Raw genomic sequence first — 25078 nt, 5'->3', positions numbered from 1 at the left:
TTTAATTTAAAGTAACTAATTTAATATAAAATTTTTTATAATTAATGTCTATTGATTATCTAGATTTACTCTCCACAGTTTAGGATTGTGCAGAGTACATCTGGATAATCAATACACATTAATTTAAAAATTTTAATATTAAATTAGTCTCGTTAAGTTAAATTTAGATCAAATTAAAAATAAAAAAATTATTAAAATTATTTTTCAATTTTTATACATTTTTATTTTAATAAATATAATATATAATAATATATTAAATATGGACCATCTATATTAAATCTAAATGGTCCAGATCTCATTTCAAGAATGAGCAAGATGGGCATGAAAACCGAACCCAAAGATTTTTAAATCTCGGTGACAATTTGTAATTTAGTTGACTGGTGATATGCTTTCAGCATTTTATTTTATTTTGAAAAAATATGGCTAATTGTTCCAGGCAGGTAACATGCTTTCCCCTCTATGGTTTGTTTAATTTTTCACGTGCCTGCGTCGGTTTGTTTATTTGTTCCGTACTTATGGGTATATATACTCTTGTTTGATTGCTTGTTTTCAAAATCGTTTTCTGCCTTAAAAAATTAAAAAAAAATGTTTGAAAATGTATTTTCTATTATCTATTCTAAAAATAATAAAAAATATTTAAAAGTTAAAATTTAAGGACTAAATATAATTAAAAAATCACGAACTAAAAATATATTATCTCTTACATATTTTAATTACAACAGTTGAATAACGCGATATTTACTACTTTACATTATAATAGTTATAATAGTTAAGGTTGATGAGAGTACGAAGTATAAATTACAATTTTTTAAGTGAACATTGCGGGGTTCGATTTTCGACATTTGCTGATAGAGCTCATACCCTGACCTCATTATCTTGAGAATGATTGTCGTTTCATTACTAGTAAAATATACTGGTTGCCCTTGAAAATTGGAACTACTTGTTGATACATAACAAACAAGAAAACATATACAACATCTGAAATATAATTTGTTCGTCCAATCATAACCACCGTTTTTTTTTTTTTGGTCTTAATATGAAAAAATTATATATGAACTCAATACACAACTTTATTCATACTTCATCAAATAAAATCACGCAAATCCAATTAAATAGAATCTTATATGTTCTTCTTTGTAGTGACTTTAATTTTTGGAAATAGAATGCACCTCTTTAATTGATTATCTTTTTCTTTCTATCATTATCAATGATAAATTTAATTTATATTAACGGTCATTTGAATAATATATTTTTATTATATAGGATATGGATGACGTGGGTATCAAGTTCGTATAAGAATTTTTACTTAACATGAGAGGCATTGCCAAACAAAATATTTTCAAATTTTTAATAATGGCCGAAAGTTTCATGTAACATCCTGAATTGTAATATTTAGTTAAATAGCAAGATAATTAGGTTTTAATTTATTAATAGAGTAGTGGATAGTTAAGAAAGGCTAAAGATTAACGTGGTGTGTGGTTATAAAAAGCTAACATATGTTTTAAATTATGATTTCAACTTTAAAATTGAACTTGGAGTGAAGTCAGACCACTCGGACATCAAAAAGTGAGAAAAAAAATAGCTTTGCACCATATGCCATAATGAGTACAAGGTATGCCGCAATACATAAGCTATCAAAACACAAAAATTCACCTCTCTGTAATTTGATACGTGTAACACATTACGGAACGTGGCACAGAAAATGACAATTATGGTGCATTGCCTTGTTTTTTATTCTTAAATATTTTTCATTAATTTTAATTTTTTTCATTTTCAAAAGGCATCTCATACTTTTAAAATAATATTTTATTATGATTAAAAGTTTTGTTAAATTATTTTTGATTAATTTTAAATTATAAAAAATTTGGAATTTCATTTCTACAAGAATTCAAACTTGGTAATTTTAAACTAGAGTTTAACTCATGATTACCTTGATTGTGTAATTAATTGTGTTTATTGAGGGGGATATTTCATCTCACACGGACGTATCATCACCATCATTATCGTTCTATAAATCGTAATTTAATCATAGGTTTTCTTTGTTTGACTAGCAGTAATTTAATCATATGCTGACGTATAACCTGTGGGATAAAATCATTAGGTTTTGCGCTGTTAACTAATCAAGGGTAATCATTATTCAAGTTTAATTGTTCGTTGACGTGATTTTGACATTTTGTATTGACGATAATGTACTAGATTTGGTTCACGTCGATGAAGTTCTGCCAGAAAAAGGCCAGGAAAAAATTTAGAAAACCTTGCCCCCTAGTAATAAAATATTTAACATTTTTTTTTTGGAAACCAATATTTAACATAGCTATCCAAATCCAAGTGGATATATACCTGTGTGACGTGCATGCCAAACCTGTTCAGATAAAACTCTTGAGATTTTTACATGCGCGCATTGAATTGTTTTTCACTCTATTGCCACGAGGGTGAAGCTTTATTTAGGAATGCCGAGTTCTCACTGTTGAATTGAAGAATCACATCATGAATTGAGGATGCATTTTTTAGATCAATTTCATTATTTTATTTTCAAGTTCTTGAAGATATCTTTATTTAAATTTCATCATGCAATTATTTTTATAATTTTTAGTTTAATATCAAATTTTTAAAAAAATTCCTTTTACATCTGTATGATTTCAAAATTGTGCAACACAAGACATCCATGCATCCTGGATAATGTATTGACTTTTTTTTTTCAAATGTACTCATTTAGTTAATTTTATTATTAAAATCTGTCTAATATATGATAACATTTTAAATTAAATTGAAGAAATTTATTTCAAAGCTTTTCATATTTTAAGTTATAAATGAATAAAAATATGAAACTGTTACAATTACATTTATATATGCAAATGTTAAAAGACATACTAACAATATTTTTGACGAACGTTCATGTTGAGATCATCATTTTCATTATAATTCATTGTTCAATTGTATAAAAAGTCAACCAATTTTGTTAACGTGAACGTTATAAGTTAATTAATTTACAAAAAGTCAACCGATTTTGTTAATTTTTTTTTGAATAATACTTAAGTCATCGTTTTATCAATGCACAATGAAATGTTATTTCAGAGCAATTTTGTAACTCATTTATTTTCAAAAGATCATTTCAAATAAAATAGCCTTCTTCAATGAGTTTTTAAGATATTTATTTCATTAATTTTTTTAATTATGAATTCACGTAACGCACAGAATTTAATCTAGTTTGTACTATTAAAATTTGTTCCGACTGACTTAGAATTACTATATGCTGGTAAAAAAAAAAGATTTAGAATTATTATATATAATAGAGATGCAGTAAAGAAATTAAAGTTGTAATGTGAAGAAACCATATTGAATCTATGTGTTTTGATTTTTTTTTTGGCTTGCAACAATACATGCTACATTTATTTCATCCATAAAAAACTGCTTAAAACTCAAAAAAAAATTGATTCATTTTATAAATAGTTAGCTTATAACTTATAACACTTATAAAATCAAATGTCATTGTTGACGTGAGGTCATTGTTAGTGAATAATTTATAGTACTTTTATATGTATTATTTAAACTTAGAAGTATATCTTGATGTTGATGAATCTCAAAAAATTCAATTTATCTAAACTTTTAACTATATTAAAAAGTATTGTGCTTAAAAGATACTCCTTTTGTTTGAAAAAAAAAATATTTTTAATTAAATCTCACTTTCTTAATAAAATAGTTATCTATTTTTAAATTAATTTATATTTTTATTCTTATCTTTATTTAATGGAGTATTTCACTCTAAAATAAATATAAAATAATTTATTCAATAGAGTAAATTAAAAAAAGATAATAATTATATTTTAAAAAATAAAAAATGTTTAATATTTTTTAATACTTAACTTTTTAAAAAAATATTTTATATTTTCGAACGGAAGGAATATCAATTCTCCAATTCTCACTTGATCAAATCATGATTAATTGAACGTGGGCAGCTAAACTTGTAAAGTTTTGAAATGGATTCTTAAAAAATTATTGTAATTAAATCCACAGGATTCACACAATCAGAAGTAATAAAGTTTGGTCCATCATCGAATGAACGTACAGATTACATTGGGGATAATACATTTTTACATATTTATTTCGAAATAAAGAATTAATCACTCCAATAAGGATTATGACTTGACCTAATCTCCCACAGAAATCGTGCCCTGGGTATTGCTATAGATAAATTAAGATAAGATATCAGGTTTTGAAGGACCTTTGAAAGCAAGATCTGGGCGTGGGATTTTCGTAAGTTAAGACGCGCGAGAACAAAAGGAGAGCTGCCAAATTTAGCTGTCAGCGAGAGGGCGAGGCACGGATCTCGTGACACTCCTTTATTTCTTTTTTTTAAAAAAAAATCAATTTGTTCGTAGCGTATATATATTTTGGGTTAAAAGCCCTGCCTCTTAAAAAAAAATAAAATAATTACTCGTATTTAATTAATTGGTTTTGGACATTGGACAGCCAGGAGCAACTGAGTAAACAGGTAGGAAAAACATTAGATAAGTAAATTTGAATTCAAAGATTATATTTAATACAGATATTGAATGAATGTGGTTATGATTATAAATTTATTTTTATTTAAAATTAACAAATAAGTAAATTTTTCTTAATCATTAATATAAATTTAATGATTCAGATGGTATAGACATTCAATTCCATATTTATATTAAGTATAATTATTGAATCTAAATCTTAAATAAGTAAGATTAACATGCCAAGAAGAAATAAATAATTTTGCTAAGTGACAGGAGAGAGGGGAAAAAAAAAGGAGAGGGAAGGAACGGGGAAAACAGCTAGGCAAGAATAAGTTTGTAACACGTGCAGAGAGTAGCGTTAGCGGTTTCGGTAGCCATGGCCGCAATCGCAAACGGCGAGTGTAGGCCCCACCTTCTTCTTCTTTCCCTGAAAAAAATTCATTTATAAGTATTATACTATTCAGTGTTCACACATATGCATTACTCTCTCGCAGCCAATTGCGATTACAACTTGAAGGGAAGGGGGGGAGAGAGAGAGAGGGAGAGAGGGACAGGGAGGGAGGGAGGGAGAGAGAGAATCTAGACCCTTGTGAGGCACATCGCTCTCTAGTGTCTGCGCTGGGGCGTCGTTTGCAGACGGAGTCGAAACCTGCAGATAGTCCGCTCGCTCTTCCTGCCTCTTTGTGTAATTTGTAAGCTTGTCTTCTGACTCCCTTTTGTTTTTCGTTTTTTATGTGTGTTTAATTGATGGTCTTTTCATGCGCCGCCATGATTCGCTCCAATCTCTGGAAAGATAAAGTGGGGAAAGGCGTATGCGATTGTCGCCAATGCGAATTATAAGCGATCTCCTTTCTTTCTTTCTTTCTTTCTTTTTTTCTGGCTAATTTGTTGGAGGCTGAAAATTTGCGACTTTTGGATTTTGATTTGCATGTTGTCATTTTGATCGAGTTTTTGTTTTATTAGATTAATTTTTAAAATATTCCCACTTTTCTCCCGAGACTCCTATGTTGGCCCAGCTCCTGAGATCTCCTATGAGGAATTTTGCTGCTTAGGGCTATCTGTGTCGATTTTTCGTTTCAATTCGGATTATTGTATGCTTGGACTGGTACCACCAAGTCGACTCTCCTATTCGTTTTTGTAATCCTTATCGTTTTTCTGATGCTCTGCGTGCGGTTAATTTTGTGCCGAATCCTTGTTGAATCGAGGGTGCAAATATTTATATCGATTCTGTATGCCTTCTTTTATCCCGATCTAAATCTTCTATTGGCGAGGATTTCCCAAATGTTAGGTTTTCTTGATTTTCTAGCTGACATGAAATTTGAATGTGTTTTATGAAACGTATAAAACTGATACATATCTTTCGTGATTGCTTAAAACTGGTATGATTCTCTTGTATTCATTTCTGTATTGATACATCTGAGTAATATCACTGTCGTCCTGCTGACAAACTGATGTTTCCTTTTTATTGGATGGTGTAAGAACTAAGAGACAAGGCTTTTCTTATGAGCAGATTAATAATTTCCAACAGCATGTTGGAGGGTCCATCTTTTCTTGTTGCAAGGGAGTTACCAAGTTCATGTGAGGAAGAGAGCAGGTGGATTTACAACACTGTTCATATAATGGAGCTCTCAAGCAACAAGCGCAGACTAGATCAAGGAGAACAAATGGTGTTAGGAAAGTCTTGCAAACGTTCAGATGCTCCTGAGGAAGGAGAAACACGGTTGAGAGTGCGTGACCTTTCCCTTTCCAATAACCAAATAAATGACCAAAATCATGCAGCTGATCAGTCAGATTCAAGCTCACTGATTTACCAACTTGGGCGGGATATGTCAATTAACTGTCTACTTCGGTGCTCAAGGTCTGATTATGGTTCAATTGCCTCAGTGAATCAGAATTTTCGATCTCTCATTCGAAGTGGAGAACTGTATAAGCTCAGGCGGCAGTTTGGTATTATAGAACATTGGGTTTACTTCTCTTGCAATCTCCTTGAATGGGAGGCATTTGATCCGAACAATGGTCGATGGATGCGCTTGCCTAGAATGACTTGCAATGAATGCTTTATGTGTTCAGATAAGGAGTCACTTGCTGTTGGTACCGAACTTTTGGTGTTTGGAAAGGAAATCATGTCTCCTGTTATTTACAAATACAGCATCTTGACAAACTCATGGTCATCTGCTAAAGAAATGAATACACCTAGATGCTTGTTTGGTTCAGCAAGCCTCGGTGAAATAGCTATACTTGCTGGTGGTTGTGACCCACGAGGCAACATCTTAAGTTCAGCTGAGCTTTATAACTCAGAAACTGGAAATTGGGAGACTCTTCCAAACATGAACAGAGCAAGGAAAATGTGCTCTGGCGTATTTATGGATGGGAAATTTTATGTCATCGGGGGGATTGGAGTAGGCAACTCAAGACAGTTGACTTCTGGCGAGGAGTTTGATTTGCAGACAAGGAAATGGCGTGAAATACCCAATATGTTCCCTGGTCGATATGGAGGGGCTGGGATAGCTGAGGCACCAGCTGCTGCTGAGGCTCCTCCTTTAATTGCAGTTGTAAATAATGTATTGTATGCTGCAGATTATGCTCTACAGGAGGTAAGGAAGTATGATAAAGTCAGGAACTTATGGGTCACCATTGGAAGGCTACCTGAGCGGGCAGCTTCAATGAATGGGTGGGGGTTAGCTTTTCGTGCATGTGGAGATAGGCTAATCGTTATTGGTGGGCCTCGGGATTTAAATGTGAGGGCGATCGAAGTGAATGCTTGGGTCCCTGGGGAAGGCGAACCTCAGTGGAACCTGCTGGCCAGCAGACAATCAGGGAGCTTTGTGTATAATTGTGCTGTGATGGGATGCTAAGATTTTGGTGCTTTGTGAATCGCTTCTGATTGGAATTAACAATCTTAAATTTTCAAGGAGATGGATTCTGGCTCATGGGTAATCTCTGCCCTCCTTTTTGGGGAAATTTCATGTCGTACTTAGAGTCATAGATACAGGTTTAGAAGTTTCACAGGTTGGTCATTTTTTCCCTTCCTTTTTCTAGTTTCTTTGGGTCCTTTTCACTTAAATTAGCATGAGGGTTTGTCAAATGTTGGCATCATGTAGGCACAGGCAAATAATGTGAACTGGTACATGTTGTGTTGCAATGACCATTTTTACAAATTTAATTGAAGCATTGCGGAATTGTAATTGATATCTCTTCTCATCTTGGCTTTCTCCTTCCTTTTTTTAATATGCTAGATATTAACTCATCTTATGTTCACAACTCTGGTGGCTTTTACCCTCTTATTCTAAATATCCTCCAACTGCAGAATGTACAAAAATAAAAAGGAAAACACAATAATCGGTGTTTATAGTTTCATTGGTTTTTGTTTTTAATTCCTGTATTTTTTTCAAGTATTTTCAATCCCTGTAGTTGAGAAAGACTGGCCGATGTATGTTCTTTAGGTCCCTATAGGGACTAAAAACATCGAAAAAAAATTATAAAAACTAAAAGCAAAACCTGATGAAAATATAGGTATCAATATTTGTGTTTTCACAAAATAAAAAGAAAGAGAAAAGAACGTAGGAATAGGCTGGAATCTCGATAGCCTCATGTATGAAAATATCTTGCCTTCTTTTTTCTTATTATTTCCTTCTGAAGGGATTGAAAGTTGTGTGGTTTACTTCTTGTTGGAAATATAAACGTGCTTAGAAATCTGAGCATACATGTTAATGTAACAAGCATGAAGAAATTCAATCAGATTATACTGTCAATGACAGTTAAGTTTATTTAATCCAAACGAGACTGCAAGTCCCCTTGCTCCGCTAAAAGATCCTTTCACCATTGCTGGGTGAGGTTTGGTCGTTTGGACGTTGTTGAGCTGCTGGCATTTTGTTCTTGTTTTACGTTATCATATAGGAATTTTCTTACTGAGTGTTTGTAGAATAATGAACACTGGTTTATAGACAAACCATCGTTTTCTCTTTTTTAGTTATCTAGCTTGTGAAATTTGAAAAATGATCATTATGATAATTAGGACTCATCCCATAATTTCTGGAACCATTTGAGTCATCAATGACTTCCCGAAATTATATGCTTCATCAGCTCAGATCTGATGCAAGGGATGTCATTATTCTGTCAACAATCAAATCATTGAATAATCTTTGACATACAGCTAGGCCCATCTTGGGAAATTAACAGCGGGGTTGCTGCAATAAATCTGTTAGCATCAACCTGATACATCACGAATTGAGCTTTAGCACTCAACAGCATTCACAAAAACAATCTCCTGAGAAACTGCCATATTTTAGCCTGACATGAAGTTTTGACATACGGTCGGTTTGTTTTAGATGTATGTTGTTTTGTCGCTGACTCAAGCGGTTTCAAACGGCTGGCCATGTAAATTTCTCGGTCATGTATAATCCTGCTGTTGGGGCTTCAGCGCAGCAATCATATACAAACCAAGTTGGAATGCCCTCCTGTGAAAGAGAGGATGGGATCAGGGCATGCGAAAAGAAAATTCAAAGCTAAATCTAACCTTCTGTAGAAGTACACCAGAAGGATAATTCACCCATGTCGCTAATCCTTGCCGTCTCGTGTTTCTCGTCATGGAGGTGAAAGTTTGTTCAAGACCGTATGAATGGCAATAACCCATTCGTAGATACTCGTAACAATTGTGTGCAAATTTGAAAATTTATGTTCAGACAAGCATGTGCGGGAGGGGGCGGTGGTTTGGGGTCATCTTGGCAGAATATGTGGATTTTAACTGCTGAGGTGACATTAGCATTGCCAATGCCCAGTGGGCTAATGATGAAACAATGTTTATTGTTGGAGGATGAGAGAGATGGGAGGATACGAGTTGGAGACCACAAAAGCGAGGATGCATTGGGAAGTGGCGAGAGCATGAAGAGAAGAGAAGCAGTCAAGGGATGTAGGGTGAGGAGTTGTTGGTGCAGATGGGGCGGGTGAACAGTAGTTGGGTAATGAGGGGAGTAAGATCATAAAGAAATCTTTGCTGGAGACAAGAGGGCAAAGTACGAATTGTACCGCCGCGAAAAGGAACGGATCATAATATGTGGCCCACCTACATGTGCTCCCCCGCACTCCTCCAACCTCTGCTCCTGCTTCCACCGTACTTGCCTTTGCACTTTACTTCCCTCCACTCCTTTCACTGTTCTATTCATTCTTTAACCTCATCATTTAAAAAACAAGTTTTGAGGAGTAGGTCTCTCCACATGAATGCCACCGGATGAGAAGTGCTCCCTCCAATTGAAACAAGAATGTTAAAGGGATCAATTAGGCGCCATTTAGATTAGTCATATCTAACTTTTAAAAAGCACTTTTTCATTCTTAAGATGTAAAATGTTATTGAAGAAGTCCTTAAACGCAAATTCACTAAAAGCTATTGGAAAAGGCTTTTTAATTTGAAGATGGGATGTTGGGTATTTAATGGGAGAAATAAATAAGGGAAATCATAATGTTTGGTCTTTATAATTTTATAATATTTTACTTTTAGTCCCCACAGTTTGTTTTTGTTGTTATCAATTCCTATAGTTTTTGTCGTCTATAAGGTTAGTCCCTCCTATCACTAACGATGTTAATTTTGCTGAGGTGTAATTAACACTATTAAATATTATGCTAAAATGTTTAGTTTTGTCCAATTAGCACATGACTCAGCATTTGTTTTGAATAAAAAAAATAAAAAAAGAAAGACTAATTACATTTAGTCCTTCGTTTCTCTCATCTATCATCTAGGGCAAAGGAGAAGATGATTCATAACGGCAAGTCACAAGAGTAACTGAATAGACTAAACCTGAGTAATAAAGAACTTAAAAAAGATACATTGAATTGAGTAGGGCAATAAAGACCGCCAAAATTGAGTAGTTAAGTAGCCATTATTTAGAATGTCGAACTCATTTCAAATAGTCGTCTTCTTGAACCTGATTGTGTCGTCTTCTACCTTGTCTTCTATCCTTTAGCTATCATCTTTCACTAAGGTCGTCCCCTTCGGTTTAGTGACAAATCTCATTCTCCATATCTATATTGTACCTTGCAAGAAATTATGAAACCTTAATATTTAAACTTAAACCAGCAAGCTATTTCCAGAAATAGAGACAAAAAAAATTAGCAACCACAAAAATAGAGCAAGGGAGTAAATTTGACAATAACCAAGACAGTGATACACCAAATATTGAACTATAATGGAAATGAAATGAAGAAAAGCGACTTCATAAATGGAAAATGGGAGAATGAGAATGAGATTGTAAGAATGAAAGTTAGAAAGCACATAGAAAAAAACGTAGTCTACGTCCACGATTTGGAACATGTTATAAACAAAATATAAAGGTCATAACCTCTGTTTGATTTCGACTAGGGCAAAAAATGTGAGCAAAAATGGCTGAAATACGGAGCTCCGTCGAATAGTGGGATCCACTTTCACTGTTCCAGCGACTTGCTCGCTCTTTCTAATGACCTCTTTAGCAATTAGCTCAGCTTCGACTGTAAGGGTCTATTGGTTGAGTGCTCTAACTGTCTTCACGCAAATGAGGTCGATTACACTTGTTCTTATTTTTATTCCAACTCAATGTAATTAGTCTATTTTTTTTATTTTTTATTCAATACAAATGTTGAGTCATGTACCAACCGGACAAAATTAAACACCTCAGCATAATATTTAATGGTGTTAATTATACCTCAACAAAATTAACATCTTAAATGATAAGAGGGACTAAATTTATGGACGACAAAAACTAGAGGAACTAATAACAATGAAAACAAATTATACAAACTAAAAGCAAAACATTATAAAACTACAGGAACCAAACATTATGTTTTCCTAATAAATAAATATATACTTAATTTTATATTGCCCATTCTACCCTGTATAATTGGGACTGTGAATCTTTCCTCACAATCATTCATATGTCTATCAGAGAGCAGCTTCTCCTTCGTCCACATGGGGAAGAGTATTTTGTCTTGCCATCTAGATTTTATAATTTTATATTTGCTTACATATCTATTTATCTGTATCTATATTTATGGAGAATTTTAACTAAAGATAAGAGATGTGATTTAATTATTGGTGGATTCCAAAAAAATTTAGAACTTCAATTTAATTTAGAAGAATTGAAGATGAAATAATTTCAACGGTGAAAAAGCTAAAATATCTTTTACTTGTTAATTTTGTCTAATATACATAATTATTAGTTGTTAAATTTTTTACTTCATTTGTTAATTTATCAATATGAGTTATAAATTACATGAATTGACCTGTAAATAATCATATAAGATTTGAACATCAGTTGTTCAATCACAAGCATCAACATCAGTTGTAAATTATTGATAGATCTTGTAATTTATAAATAAAGTTAGTAAATTAATAATTGATATTACTATTTTTTGACAAACTGATATAATTTACAACTCCTATTGATAAATTAACAAGTAAAAAAGTTAACAACTAATGATTCTGTATTTCGAACAAAATTAATAAGTGAATAGCACTTTGATATTTTTACTATTGAAATTGTTTCACTGTACTAAAATTAAAATTTAAATTTTTCTAAAATTTACTAACAATTAAAAAACACCCCTGATTTTTAGTTAAAATTCTTCCCTTTATTTATATTCATCCCTTTTATATCAATGTATCTATAATTGTATAATTTGTTACCAATAAAAAATCTATACAAATTTTGTCAAAACAATCCTTTTGTGTATTTGACTTCTAAATAGATCTCTAACTTGTGCTATTCACTTGGAGATCAAATTGTACATCATAAAATAAATAAATAATTATATTAATTTTCAGTATTAATGTATTTTGAACAATTTAACATATCAAATTTTATATTTTTTATTCTTATATTTAACATATCAAATTTTATGTTATTTAATTTTTTATATTTATTAAATATTTTTAATATATTACATTTGCATAGCAAAACTTACAAATCATTACAAAATAATTTTTTTTAATAATTATCCATTTAAAAGTACATTCTACCATATATAATTCATACAATTTTCAGTTTATCAACTTAACTTTTTAAAAAATTATCTAAATATAAGTTTCATTATAACAATTAACTTTCATCAAATTAATTTTTAGCTAATAGAAAACCAAACAAGTACAACTGACGTAAAAATGATGGTTAGCATATGTCATGAGAAGAAAACAGTAAAGGAGATTAAAATCGAACAAAATGTTGCACTGGCTTTTGAATTTCTAGGAAATATTTCCCGTTGCTTTCCTGTGAAGAAATGACTTTATGCATGTATATATCAATATTCGATATTAATATACTTATATAGTAACATTTATAACATATTATATTCACATTCATAATTCATAAACAATATATTTTGTTTTTCATATTTCATTTACATAAAATGTAAAATTGACAACTACCTTGAACTGCTTGGAACTATTTAATATTTAATTTTGCAAGAGTTCATATGATAATGATCGTATTCATATCATTTCACATGTAGTAGACGCAACGGAATGATAGAAAATTAGCGTGGCGATTGAAATATTATTCTACTTCTTTAATTTTGTTATCAAAGAAATATTATTCTACTAAAGTACCTGGTGATTCGTAGGTTTATATAATATTACAGAAAAAACATTTATTAATTTCGTTTTTAAAGATCCGATAATATAATATAAAACTATATATAAAAAACTATACAATCATTCATGCGGAACAATAAAGTATCGTTTTTGGCAGGTAAAAGAAAAATAGTAAGAAAAGTATCATTCAAGGATCATAAGAATATTTAATATCACCAGAGGATTAAAAAATTTTAAAATATCATTACACCATTAAGGAATTGATTTGAAAGTAATTTTAGATAGGAAAAATGATAACATCCTTGACATTTTTTTGTAATTGACAAGTAATTATTCATTAATTAACAAATATTCATCTATTTATAACAAGAAGTTATTTGCTAATTGACAAGTTTAAGAATTAGAAAAAGCTTTGTTAAAAAAAATTTGAAAAAGCTTGATTGGGGGTGGGACAAATTGTAAATCATATTTTAGCAAGTAATTATTTGTTAATTAACAAAAATTAATTTGTATTTAATAATAAGTCATTTGTTAATTGATAAGTTTAAAAATATGAAAAGAGCTTCGTTGTGAGAATGAACAAGTGTATATCATGTTTTAACAAGTAATCGTTCGTTAATTAATAAGTACCCATTTATATTTAACAAAAAGTCATTCACTGATTGACAAGTTCAAGAATATGGAAGAATTAAAATGGACTATCTTTTTTGGCAAAAAAATAAAAGAATATGGAAGAATTTAATTGTGGAAAAGGACAAGTGTAAATCATATTTCAATAAGTAACCATTTGTTGATTAACAACAACCCATTTATATTTAACAAAAAGTCATTCACTAATTGATAAATTTAAGAATTTGAAAAGAGCTTGGTTGTAGCTTGTAGGGAAGGACAACCATAGATCATGTTTTAATAAGTAGTTATTTATTAATTAACAAGTACGCATTTGTATTTAATAAAAAGTTATTCGCTAATTGATAAGTTTAAGAATATGAAAAAATTTGATTGTGACCTTATGAGAAGGGACAAGCGTAAACTATATTTTAACAAGTAATCAATCATTAATAAACAAATAACCATTTATATTTTATAAAAAATCATTTGCTAGTTTATAAGTCTTTTTAAAAAAGAAAAATAAAGGTGTTACAATCTTTTTTTTTTTCATCTAAAATTATTTTGGAATCACTCATTTTACCTTGCAATGCTGCTTCAGAAATTTTTTTTATTCTTGTTTGATACTAAATTGTGTGAGTGGTCTTGAGTGATAACTTCTCACAGCAGTAATAAGTAACGGAACATGTTTTTACTGAGTCGCGTATAGTCTAAGACACCCTTGGTGCTCCGTTCAAATTTTCCATTTCTCAGTCACCTCAGACCCAGACTCTGGCTGCATGGAGTCGGTTGAAGCCTGCCCTCTTCTTAGCACTCTCTTACCTTGATGAATGATTCCACTTCATTCTGTCAACGAGTCGCCGATTTTAGTTTCGGAGTTGTTGACTAAATGCTTTCTTTAACCGTGTCAATGCTAAATTGAACTCTCATGCTGTATAAGTAATGTATCAGATTCCTTATCACAATAACGTCGCTGCAGGGAAGCAATTGAACTGTTATGTTCATCTTTTGTCATAGATACTGGAGGTAATTGATGCTGTCTGGATCAAATTCGTAGAAAAATATATTTATATTTGGCAAATCCCTCTTTGAATCTCATTTTGAAATGATCACATGTTCATAAGAAAGACAGCTAACCACTGATAGCGGTCAACAGCTCTACCTTCATGGATGAGGATTAGACACTCAAAGTGAAAACTGATGAAGGTGCTGGGAAAAATTTGACACAGAAATTGAAGGGGGTAGTTCTTTTTTCAAGTGCGTTATTTTGCCACTGGCTTGGATATTTGACAGCAGAAGCCTTCTTTCCAAGAGAAGGTGAAGTTTTAAATAGTTGAAGATGACAGTTAATAAAATGCTGAAATATTTAGCAGGCAGGAAGATATGGTTGAAATATGGGATTTGATGTTGATCGCGTTACTAATTATTGGGAACCTTTGAAAAGTCCTCCTTCTCAGAAAATGACAGTTAAACAAGGAAAAATGTCTTCCGATGATTGCTTTTGGAAGTGGAGAGTGGAGAACAATAAAACCGTTCGTTTTCCTTGAACAAAGCAGACTTCGAATTCATCACGGGTTGGTATCATCATGTTACTATCATCAAACATAAAGGACCACTTGATAGAAGAACAAGAAAAGCTAGCTCATTAATTATTTTGGTTATAAGCATCAAGCTAGAAGCTCCATTACATGTCACAGTCTTTTCTTAATCGAACCTTTGGTTACCAGAACAAGGTCCTATAGCTTTTGCATTATGTTTAGCTCCTATTATTTCGGAACTAAGAATTATCTCACCCTATAGCCAAAAAAAAAAATGAGAGAGAGAGAGAGAGACATGGAAAACACTCATGTGCAAGGCCTTCATGTTTAATGGTCACTCAAGCTATCTCTCTATGAAAGTTGCATTCACTATTGATTCTCATGCTCTACATTCTCTTACTGTTGCTAATATGGGGTACTGAAGACAGCAAGTCTTTTCCCAAGTTATTCATATCAGCAGATGTATGGGGATCTGATGGTGTTTCTAAAATGTTTCATGAATTTTTACCATTAAGTTCATGCCTAGAAGCAGCGTGCATGTTCCTATATTGGTTATAGGATTTGACAGTCGTTCCAACTTGTGTAGATGAGCAACGTGAAGATTAGAAGCAAGACTGGGCCTTGAATCTTCAAACAGTGTAGGACATGGATATATGAAAATTGTCCTATACAAACTGCTATAGCTTCTCTCTCTCTCTCTCGTCCCCTTTTGATAATTGATCACTAAAAGACGCGGCTCTAGCATCCGCGGCTGCTAGTGGAAATCAGAACCTTCGAGATCCACCTTGACTTTGTGCATGAAATATCAATATCTTGCTTGATATCTGCACTAGAAGTTACAGATTCACAATTAATAAAGGAGAGACATCCGTATCTTAGAGTATTTGCCGACACAAGCTCCTAGTATCTAATAGGGGGATTCAAATCTGTGCAGTATGATTGACTATGAAACCCTGAATTTTACTTTGCTCATTGAGTTAATTCATGTTCATGCTATGAGTTCTTAGTCAACTTAACATCACCGAAAAAGGATGGTAAAGAGAACTCAGGGGGCTGGGCTGTGTCTCAAAATACAAAGACATCGAGGGCCACTTAAATATTTCTGGAGAGTGTTCACATCGGAGGCTATGGGATGACATATCCATCCTGCTTGTCCAATCTTGAAACGCCACATGGAACCACTGTGGCTACATCTTCTGTATCAGACAATAGTTTACTTATTGCTACCGCAAAGTCAGGGGCAAACAATTATGAGGTTTGGTGAATAACGCCAAAGGCTCACTTATTTGGTCTTGTCCCTGCCATTTCCTTCGTCCCTCCGTGACCAGTAGCATATCTTCTTGCTGCTCGCCTTCATGCACATGTCTGTGTAGTTTAGTCATTCATGTTCTGGTGCATGGTTCGTCACATCAAGCTCTACTCTTTGGAAAATGATAAAAATGAATAAAAGAAAGTGAGCTGGAAATTGGAGCAGTCTGGTAGAATTAGCACAAACTACTTTAGCCTCATTTGGACTTTTGGATTTTAATTAGCAAAGACTTGCCAAAGCCACCAAAGTGGTGCTTGCGAACAATGCAGAATTTATTCAAATAAATGATTTAAAGAACGTCTTCTCAATGAGATTATTGTACTGTATATGCATGTTGTTTTCAGTGTTAATGATTTGTCTTGCTTGTTCTCTGTCTCGGTATCTGCTGACATGCTCTTCAATTTTTCGCCCCCTTTACCCACCAGTCCTAAAGTTTAAGATTGCCTTGAAAATAATTAGCTAGTCACTTAAAATTTGGAATTTTGGCCGAAATTAGTGAAAATATTTAAAGCTCAAGAAGGAAAAGGTTATTGAAGTTGCAATAGTTTACACTTCAAACGTGGGCCATTAATCATTTAATCGTTTGTCCATCAATGACATGAATTTTTTAATATCAGTTGTTGCCCTCTAGATTGGAACAGATTTTGATGGCTTAACCAATAATTGCTCCACATCCAAAAAGATAATATATAGCAGAACCAACGGACATGAATTCTCCAAAGGAACATTGAACAGCAAGCAATCAAATAGACAAGGCATGCGCCTTGCGTCCCCCAACCTTAATTTTCTCGCAAAACAAACAAGAGGGTGTCATTTGGTGTCCTGTTTGCGTCTGTAATTTAAGCTTCTTAGAGATTAATTCACATCCAAAATATTAAGGTTGTCCTTCCCTGATAAATGTATCAGAAATAAGTTAAGGTCATGGCTTTATATGGCTTTAAAATCCTACGTTGTTGTGGGGCCATGTAAAGGCAGAAATTTGTGACGATGGGGCCTAATCAAAACAATTAAAATTGTTAATGTTTGTAAGGAGTTGTCTTGTTCTAACTAATTTGTGTCTTCACGAAACTTGATACTGAAACAATCTCTCACCCCCTCTTGTCTATTTAAGCAGCTTTTATCAGTGAAAGTTGCTCCTACAACACAGTGGAAGCAAAAAGGCTGAAGCTTGAGAGCACCAGAACTAGAACTTTGAGCCATGTCAGGCCAAAAGAGCTGCGGAGCTTCAAACTTGAACGAGAATGAGATTGATGATCTTGTGTCAAGGTTACAAGCACTTCTGCCACGCCAGAACCGAAGGACTGACTCAAGGGTATGATATTTGCTAAGACGTATCAACATTTATTCTGCTGCAACCATAACTGTAGCTTTTTTTAATCAAAGAACACTGCAACTCAAGATCAATTCACTTTTTCTTGTGAAAGTTCCTCGTATTTCAGTTGTGAACAAAGCATGGGCCCGTTCACTCCTGATGATTTTAAGGATCATTTACTTATGAATAACGGGGTGACAAGAATGTTGCCCTCGATTTTTTTGGTTATAGGTAGAACTTCTAAACCATGTAAACGATCGCTCCTCTAGAAGTTTATTCTATAACAGGAAAATCCGCCATTAATAAAACAGGAGTTTGTGGGTATGTGGTGCAGGTATCAGTGTCGAAGATCTTGAAAGAAACTTGCAGTCACATCAAGAAGCTACAAAACGAGGTGGAAGAGCTCAGTGAAAGGCTAATAGAGCTGATGGATTCCGGTGACATAAGGGATATAGACGAGGAGACTCTTAGAAGATTGTTGCAACATTGACAAATAATGAAGCCTCTAGAGTCTAGGCCCTATCACCTACCTCTTAGCTTTTTCTCTTCTCTGTTGCGTACCCTATGTTGGTGGGCTTCGACCACTATATATTTACTGTATCAAACATATCTAGTATGTGATATCTTGTCGTTGAAATGCTACCGACCTGCCATATGCTTGGTTCAATGTGTGAAATGAACAACTCTGTGCCATTTATGGGGAATTAATCTCTTTTCTGCTTTAATGTATCCAGGGAAATTGAAATTATAACTTGAAAAAATGATAATAATTTTTTTTAAATATATAAATGATAATTTAGTTTTTCAAAATATCATAATTCTTCTAAAGTTTTTATAGACCTTTTTATCATTAATGAATTTATATAAATTATTAAATTATTCTTGTTGAAGATAAGTGATTCACAAATTTTATTTAAATATTCACAACTTTCACTTTTATATTCACAACAATACAACAGCAAATCACAATTTTGCATATTAATTTCTCATTTGCTATTGCATTGTTGTGAATATTTAAACAAAACTTATTAATCATTTATTCTCAACAAGGATAATTTGATAATTTATTAATAATAAAAAAATTTCTATAGATTTCAAGAAAATTATAACATTTTGAGGCACCAAATTATTATTTATACATTTTAGAAAAATTTTATTGTTATTTTCCCTTATAACTTCTACCTCCTCGGCTATGATCATATGATCTGAAAATTTTTCATCTAGTAAATTAATTAACATACTTACTCTGTTTAAAAATGTAAAGCATTTTTAGTCTTTTTAGATGTAATCATTGCATTTTTTAAAAGTGCCCTATTGATAATGACTTTATATTTATTATAGGGTGTTTATTAGGGGTAAATATGAAAAGATATGATTAATTTAAAAGTAAGTAACTATTTTATTTGGGAGTGAGATTCGATTAAAAATGTCATATATTTTTAAACGAAGGGAGTATCTAAAAGTTTGAGAAAATTTTATATTATTCTTTTGTTTAAAAATTGTACTTGGTTCTCATTTGAGTTATTTTTAACGAGTTAGTTTTTCGTATATAATATGAGTATTTATTTTGAAATGTAATTATTTTCTTGCCTTTTCAATGGAGCTCCTTCATGCCGAAGCGACTAGAAGTCACAGATTGCCCGAACAGGTATGGCTTATCATGGTAGTCTAGGTATACTTTTTCTTCTTGCAAATTAAAAAAAAAAAACTAAATTTCAAATCAATTTTCTTGGCCAACAAATTTCAGATCAATTGAAAAAAATAATTCGCGTATATGAAATATAATCCATATCCACATGTCTATAAAAGTTGAAATTGAAAAAAATCATTCGGCCTAATGTTACATGATTTATTTTAGGCTCCTTGCACAGCAGGCAGACATACTAGTTATTTTTATAACATCCATAAAAACGTTGTAGAAATCCAACATTACTTTTATACAGACAATGTCGCCATTGAAAAAGCCTTATACTGACAAGTTTGGCTCCAAATGATCAGAATTAATTAGGGCTAATGCAGCTCCTAAAAATTAGTTGATACATTTAAAAAAAAAGTTTTAAAACAAAAACTCATCCATGCAACTTTTTTTCCTACCAACATCCATGTAACTTAATCAAAATGCTGAGAAACTAATGTAATTTGTAATTTTTTTTTAAATCTGAAAAAGGTTTGAATCTTTAACTCTCACCCAAACCATCACAGACCACCCTAACCTTAGGTAATCGATAAACCCTAATTATTACCTTATTATTACTAACTAATATCGTAAAATCTATAACATTCATTCTTGGCCGAAAATCATGAAGTTAAATGGGATGCGCCTTCCTCCGAAGTCCCAAACATATAAAGAACAAATAAATAGGATGGTACTTATTTTGGTTTTTTGGCCGTCAAATGAATAGGGTGGTATTGAAGGAGTTGTTGACCACCAATTTGGGCACAAAAATGGCTTTATGTCTCGCCAAATTTTGAAGTGGCTTTACTCAGTCAGGCCACTTATCCCTAATCTTTTGTTGCTTGCGTGGCCTTTGACTGTCTTAAAAAAATGGGTTACTTGCAGGCTTGTATCTCCTTTTCCATTTCTATTTTTAAATTCGTCAATAATTTCGTCCAAATGGTGTTAGACATATTTGTATACGTAGGTAACGACAAGGTTAGATGTAAAACTAACAAACCCCCCCCCCCAACCAAAAAATAATAACCAAATTAATAAAACAGTGTCGCATGGGATCTTTTTTTTTTGGGGGGGGGGGAGTTTGTTTAAGGATCACATTCAGTATTAAATCATACATAAGAGTTACATGAATTCATATTCAACACAAAACATCCATTGACAATTTTCCCTGGGACATCATTAGATTGCGCACAAAATGGTTGAGGTGCCGCAAGAAAAGAAGAAATTTTCTGTACCAAAAAAAAGTTTTTGATATATATATATTCATATGACAATAATAGAGACCATTTAGAATGCAGAAGTAAAATAGAATCTACAATTCACATATAGAGCGCAATTACGTTACCATTATGTGTTGTTTAAGCTCTATCAACAGAATTTTCAATGGAGGCGCACATTGAAGCGTTGCAGCAAGATGCGAATATTTGCAGCGATGGCTAAGCTGTTGCTTGTGTACTCCCTCGACCTCTGCATCTTCCCCTTCACCTCCCCCAGCTCCGCCGACTCCGTCTCCTCCAATCCATCCAAACACGTTTCCTGATCCGTCAACGCCGCGCTGATCCACGTCTGTATGTCGTTGATCTTCGCATCCGTCAACGCCTTGTCGCCGGGAGCCACATCCATCGCCAACACCGAGTCGTTGAGTCGACTCAGCGCGTCATCGATCTGATCCTTACAATCAGAGAGAGCCAACGCGTTCGAGGTCGAAGCCAAGCTTCTGAGGGAGGACGACAGGTTAGAAAGCTCGTCGTGGGAAACACGGAGAGACAGCTTGAGAATGGATTCGGGGTCGTTAGGGTTTTGGAGGGAAGCGGTGAGGGAGGAAATACTGGAGCAGCAGGAGGCCGGGAAGTGCGTGACGTTGCAGACGGTTCTGATGGAGGAGGCGATGTCGGTGTTGACGGCGGAAGGGGCCGATCGGGATTCCGGTGGTCCGGAATCGGATGAGTGCATGAGAGCTCCGAGCGTGACTCCGATGGTGAGAGTGAGGAAGAGGATGGCCAAAACAGAAACGGCGGCGACAAGGGTATTGCGCTTGGGAGATGCAGGGACAGAAGACTGATCTTCGAGGTGATCACCTACTTTGCCATAGCCATGGAAGAATTTTAAGGAATCCATGGTTGGGTCTGGGAAGAAGGAAGAAGATGAAGCGTTTGCTGTAGGATGTTTGTTGTTTATTTATTTCATTATTTTTGAAGCCCGTAAGAGGAAAGTCGTGGATGGAGTGTTTGAAGGTTTCATTTCATTCCTACTTTCCCAAAGTGCCAACGGTGTTGGAAAATGGGAAGTGGGAACTTGGAAGTTGAAGCCGCGTTGCTTTCCTCCTCCTGTTTTTTTCCGGCAGTCATAATCCGTTTTCTGAGTCAAGCAGTCTTTCTCAGTTTTCTTTTTGGTCACCGACTCTTACTAATTTAATACTACAAAATTAGATAATAGTTTTAGTATTTGTTTGAATTTAAGTTTGTTATAATTAATTATAAAAATAATTAATTAATATAATTAATTTTAATTATAATTAATTATATTATAACGTAATCTGTTTAAATATTAAAATTAATTTTAATTATATAAAAGATAATAATTTTTAAAATTAAATTATTAATGAAGTTGTATTTAATGTTATTAAATTTATTAAACTTTAGTTAAGAAGTAAAATATATTATTTAACAGTAAAATTAAATTTATAAATAATTTTTATAATTTATTTTAAAACGTAACTGTGACTTAATAATTAATTATTAACATTGTTTACTCTTTGGCCATTTTTTTAAAAATTAATTATTTGAATCTCAAAATTGATTAATATGATATTCCAAATAGGTTGTTAGAAGTTTTAGATTTTGCCGTAGATTGGTTTCGTTTATTAAATTAGTGAGATTTTTCCATTCGAACAAAAAATAATTAGTGAGATTTTTTATAGCCTCTGGTATAAATAAACTACTATATTTTATTTTGTCGTTGGTGTCCTAAGTAGGGGCCACCCGTGCTGTCCGTTGTTGGGTCCGTTTGGATTTCAGTTGGGTATAATAGATTATGAAAATAATTGATTAAGTGATAGATTTTAATCATAATTAATTATGTTATAACGCAATATGTTTGGATACTTTTTTTTTAAATTAATTTTAACAGAATTAAAAATATTTGAATAATTTAATCAGAATCAATTTTAATTATATAAATTACTATATAATTTAATTCTTAAATATCAAACATTAATTTTTTGAGAATACAAAATTTAAATTTTATTAAGGAAAAAAAGGAGAGAAGGGAAGAGAGTTTAATTTTATTTTTATTAAATTATGTGCTTTATTTGTAATTTTTTTGTGGGTCTTCTTTTGTAATTTTCTCCAACATTTTTTGATTAACTTCTGGTAAAAGCTCATTCCATCAGCTTCCGAAAAAACGCGCGTAATACGTCAGAATCGATTTTTGTTCTTTTTCAGCCGTTTGGGTAATTTCATTTAAAAATCAATTTTAGGCACAAAAATCGATTTTGAAGCCTAACCAAACGGGCACGTTGTCATTGTCCTGAGCTGCGTTTGGTTTGACAAAAGGAGAGGAAGAAAGAAAAAGGAAAGGAAAAGAGTTTTATGTTACCTTATTTAATTTTTATTTAATTTAATTGAGAGAAACAGAAAAAAAGTGATACAAATATTTCTCTAATTTTATTTATAATTTATTTTTAATATATTTTATTAAAATAAAAAAATTAAATTTTATTAACTTTATTTTAAAATTTAACAAGTTTACATTATTACTTTTAATATATGTTCTTAAATTTTATTATTAATATTTTTATTTAAAGTATTTAATAAATAAAAAAATGTAAAGAGAAGTATTAAAAATTAACAAGTGTCTATAAATAGAATCATAAAAATATATTGTTATATTCTTATATATAATTTTTTATTTTTTTAAGTTCTCTCTTGTTTGAATAATATAATAATAACAATAATTTTTAACTCTTTTAAATATATAATAAAATAATAAAAAAATATAATTTTTAGTCCCTATAATTTTATTAAATTTTAATTTTAGTTTTTATAATTTTTTAAATATTTTCAGTGGATTAAAAATACTAAAAAAATTAAAGCTTTAGAGACTTAAAAAATTAATGTCACTCAATCTTTTTAAAATTATAAAAATTAAAAATATTTACAAAAAATTATAATGATTAAAAATAAAAGTCAATAAAAATACAGGATCGATGATGGGATTTTTTAAAATAATATTAGGAGACTTGTTTGAGTAATGTAACAATAACAATAAAATAATATCATCATTCTTGAAACGGACAGCACCAAGTCAACACTTCGAAATTTTAGCCTTTAGCAATCTTCTTCCCCAGGCTACGGTAGACAATAAAAGTTACTTAGCCGCGCCATTGATGGTTTTTTTCTTTTTTCTTTTTGTTTTGGGTAAAGGAGAGGCTAAGCCCATAAATTAATTCTGACAAGAGAGGGGGTATTGAGATCCCATACAGTCAATGCTGAACAAAGGCCCTAATGTGAGGAGAGGCACTATCTAAAAAAGAGGAAACGTTCTATTGCTAATCCATATGCCCCATTGTTTTGATTCCTCGAGATGTACTCTATTCTAACCTCCCATTAATGGTATTATTGTGAGGAAAGTTATTCCCTTTGATAACTGGTTTATGATGGTCTCCATTACGACGCAATATTCAGCAAAGACACTGCTTGACCCAAAAAAAAAAACCAATAAAATAAAATAAGAGGTTCAGCAGAGAGACAGGTATGGGAACAATAGGAAAATGCCCTACGAGACAAGTTCAGCAACAATGAAAAAGCAAAATGAAGCATGACTACCGTTGGCATTTATGAAATAACAGAGAAATATATCAAGACAAATTAATCACAAGATTCGGCTCCCCTTTAAAAAATCGGTCAAATTTTTCAATCAAATGAGAGGGAAGGGGGCATCCTCCCACAAAAAAAAAAAAAAAATTCCCCCAACTAAATACACCATTAATGCGAAACTGATGCCCACAGCATGGGGAAACAATCCAGTCCTATCATATGATAACACCGACAACAAATAAGCTCAATGTAGAAAATTTTTTCATCGGCTTCAACTGCAAATAAATTCATCCAATCGTTGTTGTTGTTGTTGTCTTATCTTGAGCGCTGAGAAATCTCTCACGTCCTTGATCTTTCATTTCTTTTTGTGCCCAGCCTGGCCATGTATAATCTTTTTATTAGTATATTGTGATATATTAATTTTTTGAAGTCCCTGGTAAATAATAAATCAGTTTCAGAGTCTAATATATGGGACATGTTGGTCCTTTTTATTCAATGAATACATATATTTTGTCATGATGCTCATGATTGTTGACGAATTGACCATAGTGTTTATAATATTTTATTATTAATATGTTGAAGATTTTGTCCCTATAAGTACCATGTTTTTTTTTATCAGTGCCCACTTTTAATTTTAAAATGTGAAAATAACATATTTTTTACTAAATTCTTTGATTTTAAAATATAACATAAAAATACATTTTTAAAAAATAATTTGATCTTAAATTAATTTGATTATGCTAATTTTAATATAATTTCAGCTTTCAATTTATATTGTAA

The 25078-nt window shown here is 32.2% G+C and overlaps 2 protein-coding genes and 1 long non-coding RNA gene across 5 annotated transcripts; 2 read left to right on the top strand and 1 right to left on the bottom strand.

Moving 5' to 3' along the window:
* Window positions 1-5019: 5019 nt before the first annotated feature.
* LOC129319186 (F-box/kelch-repeat protein At1g74510-like) lies at window positions 5020-7673 on the top strand. 3 transcript variants are annotated; one of them, XM_054964179.1, is made up of 2 exons: window positions 5020-5176; window positions 5995-7673. In XM_054964179.1, exon 2 carries the CDS (start codon window positions 6014-6016, stop codon window positions 7337-7339), a length of 1326 nt encoding a protein of 441 aa, XP_054820154.1. In that variant the 5' UTR covers window positions 5020-5176; window positions 5995-6013; the 3' UTR covers window positions 7340-7673. The 3 variants fall into 3 exon arrangements, with proteins under 3 accessions (XP_054820154.1, XP_054820153.1, XP_054820152.1); XM_054964178.1 differs by having other exon boundaries at window positions 5049-5176; window positions 5964-7673; XM_054964177.1 differs by having other exon boundaries at window positions 5051-5176; window positions 5978-7673.
* A 385-nt stretch (window positions 7674-8058) lies between these two features.
* On the top strand, window positions 8059-18510 carry LOC129319985 (uncharacterized). Its single transcript, XR_008595574.1, has 3 exons — window positions 8059-8076; window positions 17609-17806; window positions 18141-18510. It is a non-coding gene; the product is annotated as an uncharacterized LOC129319985 (long non-coding RNA).
* Window positions 18511-20585: 2075 nt separating this feature from the next.
* LOC129319984 (pectinesterase 3-like) lies at window positions 20586-21838 on the bottom strand. Its single transcript, XM_054965109.1, has 2 exons — window positions 20827-21838; window positions 20586-20710 (listed from the first exon to the last, which is right to left on the bottom strand). Exon 1 carries the CDS (start codon window positions 21597-21599, stop codon window positions 20862-20864), a length of 738 nt encoding a protein of 245 aa, XP_054821084.1. The 5' UTR covers window positions 21600-21838; the 3' UTR covers window positions 20586-20710; window positions 20827-20861.
* Between the last annotated feature and the right edge of the window lie 3240 nt (window positions 21839-25078).

Source organism: Prosopis cineraria, unplaced genomic scaffold (assembly GCF_029017545.1).
Source record: "Prosopis cineraria cultivar Desert tree isolate PC_DT_omini unplaced genomic scaffold, ASM2901754v1 PC9, whole genome shotgun sequence".
NCBI classification, from domain to species: Eukaryota; Viridiplantae; Streptophyta; class Magnoliopsida; order Fabales; family Fabaceae; genus Prosopis; species Prosopis cineraria.
The sequence above is the reverse complement of the archived record's forward strand: the minus strand, read 5'-3'. Positions and strand labels throughout refer to the sequence as shown.